We start from the raw sequence: 13,782 nt of genomic DNA, 5'->3' as shown, positions 1-13,782 counted from the left end.
TTACCCAAAAACCCAGAGGGACTTTAAAACCACTGCAAAATTCCCATCCCTGATGTTCAACAGACATTTCCCTGGGACGTGGAGTTTGATCCAGACACAGCAAATGTCCCATCAGCTCTGCACAGAGCTGCAAAGCAGGAAACAACACAAGAGATAATGCCAGCCAGAGAAAAACAAATCCAGGAGGGAAAAGCAGCAGAAGAGAACCAATAAATCAAAGTGATGGTCAGACAGCTCATTTCCATGTTCCTGTTCTCAAACCCAGCATGAGCTGTTTCCCAGGCTGGTTATCCACAGGCTGGAGAGAGCCCTGCAAGGTTCTTGGTGCAGAATTCCCACCTGAACCAGGTTTTTCATGGACTGATGGACAAAGGATTGGGAATCCCAGCAGGGAGGTCAGGACCTGCTCATGAGACCAGGAACTGCCACTCTTCACTTATCCCACATCAATCCCTGCTCTCAGCTGCCCCCAAATCCTCAAGGAGAAAGGGAACAGGGGCAGAAGAAAGAGCCCTGTTGTTCTGGGGTGGGTTTATTCTCCTGCAGGAAGAATAAATGGGATTCCCCCAGCTCTAACCAGATGAAATCCCAGTGTACAGAAGGTGCAGGGAGATCCCCTACAAGACAAACACACAACAGAGTAGTCAAACACACTATTTTTTAATGCAGACCTGCAAAACACAAGCCAGGTGTTGAAAATTCAGGACATTTCATGAAAGCACATTTGGTCCTCTTCCAAGTTTCCTGTCCTCAGTTAACACTTCATGGATAAATAACAATTAAGCATACATGGCACTTTTAGTTAGGAAAACCTGATATTGCACATGATACCAAGAAATCTAAGAGACTGTTTCAGCAAGTGATTCCAGCACTGTCACCAGTTCCATTTTGATGCCATTCACTTGTACACAAACTCTCATTTTAGTGCCTAACAGGTGCCCTGTCCTTACAGAGTAAAAACATATCCAAGCAGTTTTAGAACAAAGAGGAGGAAAAGTTGACTCCTGAAGGAACAGAGTCTTTTACCACCAGCCTCTGTGAGGATAAAGAGCATTTCTGTGGAAAGATGACTGTCACATCACCTGGCAACAGAAATTCCAAAGCAATTCCCAAGGGAAGCTGACCATGTTTGGCTGGAAGGCTGCAATTCCTGTCTGGGCTGCTCCATTCTCAGCCACCTTTCACTATTCCTGGCAATCACAAGGAAAACACAACGACACAACAGTTGTGAACTTCCTCACAGTGGTGGAATTCTCTCTGGAAAGCTCTGGAAGGGATTCAGCCCTGGGCTCAGGGGTTCAGAAGGCACAAGCACAGGCCAGTGCCACATTCAGGGAGCTACACTGGGCTCAGGGACAAACCTGGACCAGGAGAAGCCACCACTGCACTTAGGGTGTGTCTGTCCTGGTGTCCTGTCCTTCCTGGAATCCTGTCCATGCCAGAATCCTGTCCAATCCATCCCTGATCCCTGTCCATCCCAGAATCCTGTCCAATCCATCCCTGATCCCTGTCCATCCCAAAATCTTGTCCAATCCATCCCTGATCCCTGTCCATGCCAGAATCCTGTCCAATCCATCCCTGATCCCTGTCCATCCCAGAATCCTGTCCAATCCATCCCTGATCCCTGTCCATCCCAGAATCCTGTCCAATCCATCCCTGATCCCTGTCCATCCCAGAATCCTGTCCAATCCATCCCTGATCCCTGTCCATCCCAGAATCCTGTCCAATCCATCCCTGATCCCTGTCCATGCCAGAATCCTGTCCAATCCATCCCTGATCCCTGTCCATCCCAGAATCCTGTCCAATCCATCCCTGATCCCTGTCCATCCCAGAATCCTGCTCACAGAGTTTTCACAGCCAGGGTGGGATGCTGTGCTGGGCTCCCACCCCACCACTTCCCACTGCAGAACTGGCTGAGCCCAGCTGGGCCCAGCCCTCTCTGCCCCTGCCTCTGCCCATCCTCCTGCCCTTCTCACCCTGTACTGGCTGCAAGCACAGCCTGAACCTCTCCCAACCACCCTGAATTCCTGTTTTCCTTTGAAACACACTCCATCAATGCCTTTGGCAAAGCTGGAATCACCAGCTGCCTCAAACACCAAGCCAACCCACTCTATTGCAATATTTTGGGCAATTTTAACCTATTTCCCTCTCCCCCTTCCAACCCTTCACCCCTTCAAACACACATAATAAGACTGAGACTTGATGATTTTTTTTTTTCTGCCTGGATACAAGATTCAACTATCATGGAATAGAAGTTTCTATAACAAAGTCCCTGAGATGCATCTGTACATTAAAAGATTCCAACAATAACCTCTCCAGCACAAACTTCATATTTATTAGAAATGTTTTGACTTGCAACACGTGGTTTATGAAAACCAATGTTGTTGAAAGAAGGTGAAAATACAGCAGATCAAGTTGCCCTTGTATTTATGCCTCAATTTAAAAGTAATTAACCCAAAAAATAACATTCTGCTACTTCAACTGTAGTCAAAAGTTAGAAGTATATATGCAACAGGAAAACACTGGAAAAAACCCCAACTTGTTGTATTTAAAATAGTTGTTTTGGCCTCAGTTTGTTCTCATCCCTCAAACCCTTAACTGCTTTCTTCCTGGAAGTTCACAGATGCTCTTCCAGGATCTTAAAAAAGAACCCAAATATCTCTTTTGAATTGACTTTGGGTTCCACTGTATTTTGCAACCAGCTCATCAGAAACACTTTTCCATCTTCCCAAGGAAGCTCAGTTTTCCCTGCTAGTGAAGAGAACTTAAGGCACTAACACATGAATCCTGTCAGGAATGTGAAATAGTTTGTTCTTCATGTACTGTGACACCAGCTCTTAGCAGCATCTCTCCTGAAAAGGCACTACAACGTGGCAAACAAGGAAACTTTGGGAACTTCTGCCTGAGTGGCTTTGCAATTCCCCCTTCCCTCCCCCCATTCCCTTCCAAAAAGGCACCTGGATTGGTTTGATCACTGCTTTCTGCAGGCTCTCACAGCCCTGCAGCTTCTATCAGCTGTGAGCCTCAGGGATGGCAGACTCTACCAACAGCTCTTACACCACCAGGAGTTCTCTTTCCAAGAGTACACAGAGCAGTTCTGTTTCAGCAAACCCAGTGGGTTCCTACCTGAGAAGACCTTAAGGTTGTGTATTGCTAGTCAGAAAAATTCAAATAACTTGGTGTAAAAAATTGCACTTCCCCACTTCTTCCCCAAGCCTCGAGGTCATTTCAAATTAAATACCAGACCCTGCTCTAGAGGGACATTTGTAACACAGCTACAAAGAGGTAGCTAAGTGGCACAGGCCAATTTGCCTTCTTTTTCTCCTAAAATATATTCAGCCTTCATTTGCAACAACATTTTTCATAGGAAGCCTTGAACCAAGAGCTGTTCAGGTGGCACAGGAGGTTACCCCAGCTCGGACTGAGCTCCATCTCCTTTGTGTCCACGGCTGACCCAGGCCCAGGGGACACCTGGGGGACTCAGCCTGTGCAGGGAGCAGCTGAAGGGGGAGGAATGTCTGCAGAGGAATCCCAAGCTCCTCTGAAGTTTCCCTGCAGGGTCCCTCAGATCAGTCCCACCATTCTGTCGATCTGTCTCATGTAGTTGCTCTTCAGGGGCAGCAGGTACCTCCTCTCATCAGGGACTCTGTTACACTGTTGAGGAAATTTAAATCTTTTTCAAAACTCAAATCCAAACCCAGCCAAGCCCATCCCCTCTGCAATCCTTTCAGATCCTCCCAGTACAGAAAATTGTACCAAATAACACTCTTTACTCCAACTTTCCCTCGTTCTTTGCAGACTTCCAGCACAAATCCCATAAATGAGCAGCAAGTGTTTCCTCAGTGCAGGCTGCAGCTTCCAAACACACAGCACAGCTTGTTGTGCAACTGAGATTTCCTTCACTATGACAACTGTGAATGTTTAAAATAATGCTCTTTTTCTGGAGCTTTGCAGGGAGGAGGGAAGGAACCACACAGAGATTTAAAAAAATTGTCCTTAACTGCTCTAGGGGAAGGTGTCCTTGCCCATGGGGGTGGAATGAGATGCTCTTTAAGCTCCTTTCAACTCGAACCATTCTGTGATTAAAACCAGCTCTGTTCTGGTTGGGGATGGGCACTGGAGCCTCAGCTCTGGGGCCAGTTGAGGCCTTGCTAAGAAAGGTCCCCTCTACACCCCCCAAAACCACACTGAGGAAGACAAAGTTTGGTTTAGATGACTCCCTGCTCCTCCCTTTGCCCCTGACAGCAACACTGGAGAGTTTTAGGGGCAAAGGAAAGGGGAAGGGAAAAATAATTGAAAGTAAATTAACAAAGAACAAAAAAAATTGCTGCAAAATACTTCAAAGGGGACGGGTTTCATCTGCATCAGGATCCCTCACATCACCCCACTTCTGCTGCTGCTTTTCACAGGGGCTTCTCAGGTACTTCACATTTCTAAAGGAAACACTCCACAGTGCCACCTCCAAAGGGCTCTGCTTGTCCTTCCTGCCCCTTCCCATGCCCAAGCAGGAGCAGCCTGTGCATTCCTTACGTTGGAGCTGAAGTTGGCTGCCTTGAGCTCGGTGGGTTTGGTTTTGTGGGCGCTGTCCTCCTGTCCAGGGAGGATGTCCTCCCACAGAGAGTTCCGGAACCGCTCGTCCACAGACACGATGTGGCCCTCAGTAGTAAACATGAACTTGTTCCCAGATTTATGCACTGGATTCTCTTCATCGAACAACTGAAGGAGAGATGGGAGAGACAGTCATTGTAGGTGTGCCACACCCTTCATCTCCCAGTAACAAGGAGCTGGAAACGGGTACTCACGCTTTGAAGGATCACACAAAAATACCTTTTAGTGCTAAATAAGGCTGGAGCAAATGGAAATAAATAGTCTTAATGCAAGGGATTGATCCAAGCAGTTAGAAGAGGAGAGCAGAAGAAAAAACTTCTCACAACTTAAAGTGCCCTTATTTTTCTAAGCTGCTCTGTGAGGCATTTCTAGGCTGGCATCCACTCAGTCACAGATTTATTTGGTTTTCTGCACTAAAGGAGATTGAGAACAGGGGCTCAGGCAATGTCAGCCCAAATGCTTTCCCCTGTGAGTGCCCAAGCCCAGAGGGGAGAAAGCAGAGGCTGCTCCAGGCAGAGGGGCTGCAAGCAGCAATAGCTCAGAGCTGAGCAGCAGCTCTCTCCAGTCCTGCTCCCTCTCCTTTCCAACCTCTTCCCAAAGACCTGCAGCTCTCCAGGCTCAGGAACCACTCCTGGGCAGCTGCCTCAGCTCAGGGATTGGGGTGAGGTCAAAGACGAGATCAGCCTGAATCACAAACCCAGAGCCCAGCAGGTTGGCATTAATGATCCATCCCCAACCCACCACAGTTTCTAATTAATAATTAATAACCTCCTGCCCCCTCCTCTGCCATTTTTGTGCAGTGTCTTGGCAGTGAGGAACACACACGTACCAGGTACAAATATTTACAGGTTTCACTGAGGAAAAAGCTCTCCATTCGATCCTCCTTCGTCTTCTCCACCACGTGGTGCAACGTGGCATAGCCACACCTGCAACATTGGACATTGGTTTGGGGTCAGTTCCAGCTGTCCTGCTCTCAAAGTGCTCCCCAGACACTCCTTCACTTGAGAGCATTCCAACTGCCAGGGGTGAAGTTCAAATGCAATGGTGTTGTGCAAGCACTCACTGGTTATTGCTCCTGGGGTGCTGAGGGGTCTGTGATCAGCTGGACCCCACTCAACAGCAATGTCTGACCTGGCCAATCATTGCACATTTGTCTAGAAAATTAGTCAATTAATAATAAGGAATAAAAATTCATTGTCTTCCCCCTGAGCCTTGCAAGAAGTTTGGCTATTCAGTATTAAAGTCAGGATTCACTGGTGCTGTCTTGAACTGGAAGCTGAAATCCAACAGCATCTGGCTTAGGGGCCATCCCTCAGTTCAGCTAAACACCGTGAGCTGGGAAATAATCTTGCAGGATCCCTAGGAAAAATTCCAACTACTATTTTCAGCAGTTTTTAGCAGCTGATCATCAACAATGCATTTTGAAAGGCAAGTGATACATTCCAAACGTATAAACCTGCCATGGACTACAATTTCATTTTCAGATGGGAAGGAAAGAAGTGCTCAATAAATAAATCATCACTTGTGGCTTTCAAGGAGGGCTGGGTTTTCTGGTTTACCTACATGTGGCAGACTGGATTCTATGTAATATTTGTATAATAAAATGTAGGTATATAGCACTGAGAGAAGAAAAGAACATTGAAGACTGACTTTGCTTTTGTATATTTTTCCAAACTCTGCAGAATATCCATTCCCACATGAAGGTAAAACGGGTTCTTTGTGGCCTAAATAAGGAAGACAGACAAGAGTTAGAGTCAGCAATTTTGAAATCTTGTAAAAATAACACAACAAAGGCCTATTGGTACCAGAGTCTTGTGTATCACAGCAAAGTTATCTTTATAGGAGCATGACTTGGATTAGCCAGTGCAAGCTTCTCACATTTGCTTTAGTGCAAATCCTAGAAAACCTGCAGTAAATCCAAACTCTCTGATCCCTTCCTTGTAGGCAGACAGTAATTTTAGTTTATTGTATCTGTGCCTGGACAGTATTGCAAGGGAAGCTGTTACATTTACTTCAACAATTTTGGTTGAGCGGTCACAAGTCTCTGCCTTGTAAAAATCTGCCAGCAGCTTTTAGAAAAGGTTGTTTAGTGTTGTTTTTGCCTGCCTTATAAAAAAAGGCTATTTTTGAAGCAAACAGCAGAGCAACAGCATTGCACAACACTGCAGTGCCTGCCCAGAGACTCCACATGACAACAGGCAGCTCCAGCTGGCCACGGGTCGGGGCAAAAGGGACTTTCTGAACAAAAGCCTTTTGGCCAAGCCATGATGTGCAACTCAAGAAGTCAAATACCTGATAAAGAAGATATGTGGACTCCACCAGCTCCGGCCTCAGCGGGTAAAAGGGAACATCTGGGGCCTGCAGCTGCCAGTTGTACCTCTCTGGGAGAGCTCCATAGCGTTTCCATATGGCATAATAGAAGGCATGGAGACAAATGGCATCTTCCACATCTCCTATCAACACCTGGGCACGAGAGCAGCCAGAGACAAGCACATTCAGTGCTGCAAGGCAGCAAAGATGAGAATGTGGCACCTAACACAACTCTTCTCCCATAGAACACGCAGAAAATAACCCTCAGAAAGTACTAATGTATTTGTTCTTTGCAGTAAAAGTTTAAGCAGAGCCTCAAAGCACAGAATAAAAATGCTGAGGTTAAAGGAGGGAAATTGAAAGTCTCTCAGATCTAGCAGAGAGCAGGCCAGGCCTCCCCACATTCTTGTGTTAATGCAGAGCTGAACTGAGCTCTTATCAGAGCAGCCAGATGCAAACCCACAGCTGGGAGCTCAGCTCAGAACTCAGCCTCATTCCCAGCCCAGGATTAGGATAAGCCTTCCCACTTGGCCTTTACCAGAAGGAAAGCTTACCTGCAGCCCAGGGAAGAAGGCCTGCAGGGAGTCAATCCAGGTGTTCATCAGCTGGCCCGTGTACATGTTCACGTTGACGTACAGGGGAGGGTCCCCTTCTCCCTCATTGCAGGCCTCACGACTGCCAGGGAACGAGAGAACATGGAAATGCCTCTGCTGGAGCAGAACGCAGCACACTGCCACCAGCACAGGCAAGCAGCCACTGCTTTGTGTGCTGGGCTCCTTGTGAAAGGAACCAAACATCAGCCATGCTCCCAGACAAGCTCATTCATAAAGGGATGTATCCTATCCAGCAGAATCTCTACCAAAAAATCATGCTAGGCAAGATCAGGCTTTCAGAAGAGCAAAGCAGCCAATTGAATGCATTTCTTTTGCAGTGCCAGACTTTTCTCAGTCTGAACATTTTTAAATGGGACAGGAACCAGTTTGGCTTCTCTGCACCCCATCAGTTGCTGAGGAATAAGGATTTCCACTGCCATGGAAATGAGATTTTGCTTCTTACAGTAACAAGAACAGATTTTCTAGAGTGTGACACAAAGCACTATAAACAGATACGTTTCAGATCTTGCTGGAGGATTCACTGCTCAAGGAATTGATGCTGAATGAATCACATACCCTCTCCTCAAGTGGTTCTGAATGTTCTGATAAGCAGCGTTGAACATTTCCAGGTCTTCCTTTTCCCCAAAGAGGATGTAGGACTTCAGCAGGTACTCATAGAAGGAATCTGACCCTGCTCCCAGTCCACTCTGCTTTCCAACCCAGTGGCCAGTCTGGATATTCACAACATTTCCTTTCAGAACAAACAAAAGGTTTAGTCTGAGGTTGCTGAGTATATCAGAGAAAAACAATCCAGTCAAGATTTGGTAAAATTACATGTTTGGAAATTCCCAAGGAGGAAGGATCAAAGATTGGCATCAGATGAAGTGTTACAGTGGTGGATTCATCTGAGGAACACCCACACACACGCAGTTATTTTAAGTACTTTTAGTCATCTGCCAATCTGAATTATATTAATGGGAACACAAATCAGGGCCTTCAGTTCCATTCCCCAGTTCTGTGAAAAATTCCATTTGAAAACCTGTGCCCTAAGGAGTGTTTCAGAGACTCCATTTTTCTTACAAAACCCCAAAGCACCATTAGTTCGCCACAACCCCTGGGCACACCAGGAGAATGTGGCTGACCAGCTACAGAGGGAGCAGAAGGACAAAGGTGAGGCCACCTGATGGCACAGCCTGAGGCAGGCTAACACAGCAGCAACCAGCCATTACCCAGTAGTCCAGTGTTATTGCTCCTGAGGCTCCACAGGGCCTTCACAGCTCTCCTGGCCACCCATTCGAACGTGGAATCACCAAGCAGCCTGCTGAGGATCCCAAACTCCACCAGCAAGGATCCAGCTCCTGCTGTGCACGTCTCGTTGTGGCTGTCTGGAGGAACCCCCTTCTTCAGGTTCACCTGTGAACAGGGACAGTCCAACAGGGCTGCACTCAGCCAGCTGTGCCCACAGCTGCACCCTCACCTTTAGGAACAAGCTTTTTTGGTAGTTTTTGCACAATGTGCAGCGTGAAATGAGCACAGAGACACAAAACCAGCACACTGCTGCTTGGAAAGCTTTCCTGTAGAATTCCTGATATTCTTCCAGCTTTACAGCAGCATGCTTAAAGGGGGCAGGCCTCATTTTTCTCTTACACTTGCTAACCCTTGCAAACTTCACCCCACTTTTTCAGGCTTTCCATTAAACATTCAGGCTTTTCCTTCTTTGCTGCCCCTCAGTTTGTGCTGCTGAAACCAAGAGCTCCTCCCCTTCCCCATGGAACACAGCGCTGAAGGGAAGTTACACCACCCTCAGCTGCTTTACTAGGCCCTGAACAGAAGTGAAAATTCACATTTCTACAGCCTGGCAGGTCTGGAGGAAAAGCACTACTGCTGTCTCCAGAAATTAAGGGCAGCCAGGCAAGTGCTAATTATAGTTTTGCAGTTTAGGATTGTTCCAGTAGTAGTGACATCCTTCTCCTTGCCAACTGCATCTGCTTAAAACAAGAGGCTGCAGCATCCAAGAATCCCAGAGTATTGAGTGCCCACTGAGCAGTCTTCAGGAAAACTATAAACTCCAAGCCCAGTATGATAAAGATTTCAGAAGAGTTTTATTCTAATAGAATTTAGTAGCAAGTCAGCAATAGAGTCCCTTTCCTCAGCTATTTGCCTTTACAATATTCCTTGTTAATGACAGGATTGTTTGCTGCTGTGTGACACAGGGCAGGGAATGCTCCAGCCAAACAGCACAGGAACAAATGACTCCTGACCCACAGGGAACAACAAACACAGCGAAAAATCAGCCCAGGGAAAACATTTACTAGACAGAAGGAGCAAACTGAGTAACCCACGTCACCAAAACTTGGGGCAGTTTCCCCTGTGTCATTTTAGAATAACTTGGAGCAGGCTCAATACCCCAAGTGTACATAAAAGGGCACAAAATTAAAGTTGTATGACAGGTGAAACATTGTTTTGAGCCTATTTCCCCCAGGGCTGCTGTGTCCACTCACCCGAGGATAGGGAATGCCAGTTTTGGTGTTCTCAAAGGCTGGGAGCAGCCTCACTGCCAGGTCATGAGCCAAGTGCAGCAGCTCATTGTCATAATCCTTAATGGTCATATCACCAAAGGGCTGCTTGGTGTCTGTGATTATGATGTGGGCAGACAGCAGGCTTCCCAAAACCCTGTGGGAAAAGGAAAATTCAGGTTTTCAGTCTGTTCTGAACCTCACTTTTCACCTGAACACCTTACTGGTTTCATGTCTGACAACAGGCACTCCACAAGATGATCTGGTTTTCCCCCACCAGTGGTGAACATATGTAGAAATCATGCTGTTGTCAGCCACAGTATCCCAAAACCTGGTTCTGCAAAATTTACCTAACCCAGGAGTTCTTGTAACAAGTCTGTTTAGGAGTGAAGACCTGCTTGTCCCTGCAAATGGCAGGAAGGGTGTTAGATAAACTTAGTACTCAGAGAAAAAAAAGGCCAAACACTGCTTGAGGCACTCAGAAAATGAAACCCTTTAAAATCAGACAGGATCCAAACCCATTTCCAAGACCAGAGTCTTTTTCATCTAAAATGAAAGTGAAAGTGAGCAGAAGTCCATGAAACCAAAACAAATCAGAGAAAAGCTGTCCCAGGGCTGTTTGTTGGGCACAGATCTGAGTCTCTGCTGCAAGAGTGACAACAAAAAAGCAGAGTCTGCAGCACAGAGCCACTGTCTCACTGCTCCAGGTCACACGGGACTGATTAAAATTGTTTCCAGTATGAAAGCATGGAATATTTCCATAGAAGATTAAGAAACAGCTTACTGGAGAAACAATTTAGGGAATAAAGCCTGCCAAAGAGCTCCTAATCAATGATTTCACTTTGAATTACACACACAAAGTCTTTAACCTTGTTAGTACTTTAAAGACAGAAGCTCAGCACCACATACCTGATTGTTGCCTCAAAAACTTGGACTGTTGAGTCTTTATCAAATGAAACTGTGTCAATCACCAACTTCACTGCCTTCTGGAATTCTGAGGAGTTTCCCATTACCTTTTACAGAAAAACAAAGCTGGTTTGTACAATTTTTGCTTCAGAAAAGGGGAGGAGAATGGCAAGTTCACATCTTAGCCCAGCAGTCAGATTTAGCACACTGAGTGTTCAAACTGAGTGAACTATCAGTTCAAGAGTTAAGTCTAACTTAAAACATAACTTGCAGAACAATAAAAGTTTGATTTAATGTTTATTTGACCAAAGGTCAGTCCAACCTCTCAGGTTCCTGCCCCAACACTGCACATCCAGGAGTTCCCTTGTGCCTGCTTCCTACAGGTCTAACCTAGGAAGTGATTTCCACTGCATCCAGAGACATGTAAATTCTGCCTGAGCTCTAGGGGAGCAGGAATGTGGAAGAAAAACACAGGTTCCTGCTTGCCTGAGCTCACGAAAAGGCTGGGACATACCTAAATTTTTAACCAAAGCAGCAGGTGCCAGCTGTCCCCATTACCCAGCCCCAGAGGGGAAGCATCACGTGTCTGATCTGAGCAATGAGGAGAACAGGCTTCCCCCATGCAGAAGCTTCTGAAACACAAGAGACTTTAGCAACCAGAACCTTTACATTTGAGAAAAAAACCTAAGCACTGCCCTGTTGGTGATAGGACAGGAAGGCACCGTCATCAGCCATGCAGCACACATCCCAAAATTCTCTCTCAGTAAAACCCAACATTTTCCCTCACTTCTGCTTTCAGCCCTGCTCAAGTAGCTCTTCAGCACTGCTGCAGTCCCAGGTAGAATGGGAAGCATTCTATATATATAAAACCTATATATTTACATCCCAAAGAGCCCAAACCACCTTCTGCACCTGACTCCTCACATTATCTTCCAGTTTTATCAGAAATGCAGGGAGAAGCAGCTTTACAGGTGTTCCCCTCCTTCCCTTCACTCTTCACACAGATGTGAGTGTCAGGCCCTCTCTGCCAAGTGAAACAACCAGAGCTCTTCCAGCTATTGTGCACACAATGAGCCCTCCTCCTGCCAGACCTCTCAGCAACTCACAGCACTTCCAGTTCAAATCCACCCATCCTGAGCACCAGAGTGACGGCATATCCCAAAGAGATGAACCTTGGGGAGGAGCTCCAAAATTTCCTCTGGCTCTTCAGATAATCTCTGCTGACATCTCCAGCTACTGGCATTATCCAGCTGTTAGCTCGTGATCCAGCTGTTAGCACCACCTGGGCAAGCCCTGGCAGCACCCCCAGGCAGGGCAGTCCCTGGGGTGACCAGAGCAGTGTCCCCATGCCAAGGACTCACCGCCAGCGTGTCCAGCGCATCGATCAGTGTCAGGGAGTAGTTCCCCAGCACATCATTGATGTTCAGGTTGGAGCTGGAAGAGCAGAATCACACCATTGTTAAGGCTGGAAGAGATCTGTGTAGATCATCCAGTCTAACCCCCTGTCCAGGCAGGGTCACCTGGAGCAGGTGACACAGGAACGTGTCCAGGTAGGTTTGGAATGTTTCCAAAGGAGGAGGCCCCACAACTCCTTGGGCAGCTGTTCCACAGCTCTACCCACTATGGAAAGAAGATCATTCCAGTACCTGAAGGGAGACTACAAGAAATATGGAGAGGGACTGGAATGACAGGACAAGAGGAAATGGCTTTGAACTGAAGGGGAATAGGTTCACATTGGATATTAACAGGAAATTGTTCCCTGTGAGGGTGGGCAGGCCCTGGCACAGAATTCCCCGAGCAGCTGTGGCTGTCCCGGATCCCTGGCAGTGCCCAAGGCCAGGCTGGAGCACCTGGGACAGGGGAAGGTGTCCCTGCCATGGCAGGGGTGGCACTGGGAGGGCTCTGAGGTCCCTTCCCACCCAAACCATCCCACAATTCATACAGAGGTAGAACTTATATTTTAGCTTATGGCCATTACCACCTGCCCCGCGGCTGAGCAGCACCGGGAGGAGGCTGGGCCCAGCCTGACCCACAAGGAAACACACACAGGGCCCCATGCCAGCCCCGGGCCCGGCAGCCTCTCCCTGCCCCGGCCCGAGCTCCCAGCCCCGGTCCCGAGCTCCCTGCCCCGGCCCGAGCTCCCAGCCCCGGGCCGAGCTCCCAGCCCCGGCAGCCGCTCCCTGCCCCGGTCCCGTTCCCCCGTTCCCACTCACGGGTCGCGGCGGTCGGGCCCGCGGCCGCGGCAGTGCAGCGGGTCGAGCTCGTCGCGGGGGAAGGCGTGCTCCATGTAGCTGTCGTAGCCGAACACGAACATGCCCCGGGCCGCGTCCCGCAGCCGCGCCCGCAGCTGCGGCGGGAAGGCGCCGCTGTAGCGCCGCTCGTACTCATCGCCGCCGGCCGCCGCGCCCCACAGCCGGGCCCCGCGCCCCGCGGCAGGGCCGGGCAGCGCGGGCGGCCGCGGGCCGGGGCAGGGCAGGCGCGGGTGCAGGCAGAGCCCTCGGGCGAGCGCGGGCAGCAGAGTCAGCAGCGCCTGCAGCCCGAGCCGCAGCAGCAGCAGCCCCAGCACCACCGACCGCCATCGCATGGCCGCCCGCGCATAGCGCAGCGGCGCCGCCCGCGCCGCGCCGCGGCCCCTTTAAGAGCGGAAGGGAAACACGGGTTGGGAGCGGCGCGAGGCCCGCCCCCCCGCGCTCCTATTGGTGGAGCCGGCGCGGAGGCGGGAGCGGCCGCCGTCCATAGGGCGCGCGGTGCGTCACTCAAAGGCACCGCCCGGCGGCGTTAAAGGGGCGGGGCGGGGCGGCGCGGGGCTGGCGTGGCACGGCGCAGGGGCAGGGCCGGATGGCGGCGGG

General features: G+C 49.0%; 1 protein-coding gene across 1 annotated transcript; it reads right to left on the bottom strand.

Moving 5' to 3' along the window:
• Nucleotides 1-640: 640 nt before the first annotated feature.
• On the bottom strand, nucleotides 641-13,580 carry EDEM1 (ER degradation enhancing alpha-mannosidase like protein 1). The gene is made up of 12 exons (XM_058844933.1): nucleotides 13,147-13,580; nucleotides 12,295-12,367; nucleotides 10,937-11,040; nucleotides 10,013-10,184; nucleotides 8,741-8,924; nucleotides 8,088-8,262; nucleotides 7,473-7,593; nucleotides 6,901-7,071; nucleotides 6,259-6,332; nucleotides 5,438-5,534; nucleotides 4,531-4,716; nucleotides 641-3,654 (listed from the first exon to the last, which is right to left on the bottom strand). Exons 1-12 carry the CDS (start codon nucleotides 13,515-13,517, stop codon nucleotides 3,565-3,567), a joined length of 1,818 nt encoding a protein of 605 aa, XP_058700916.1. The 5' UTR covers nucleotides 13,518-13,580; the 3' UTR covers nucleotides 641-3,564.
• Nucleotides 13,581-13,782: the final 202 nt, after the last annotated feature.

Source organism: Poecile atricapillus, chromosome 9 (assembly GCF_030490865.1).
Source record: "Poecile atricapillus isolate bPoeAtr1 chromosome 9, bPoeAtr1.hap1, whole genome shotgun sequence".
Classification (NCBI taxonomy): Eukaryota; Metazoa; Chordata; class Aves; order Passeriformes; family Paridae; genus Poecile; species Poecile atricapillus.
This window is presented reverse-complemented; position numbering and strand designations above follow the sequence as displayed.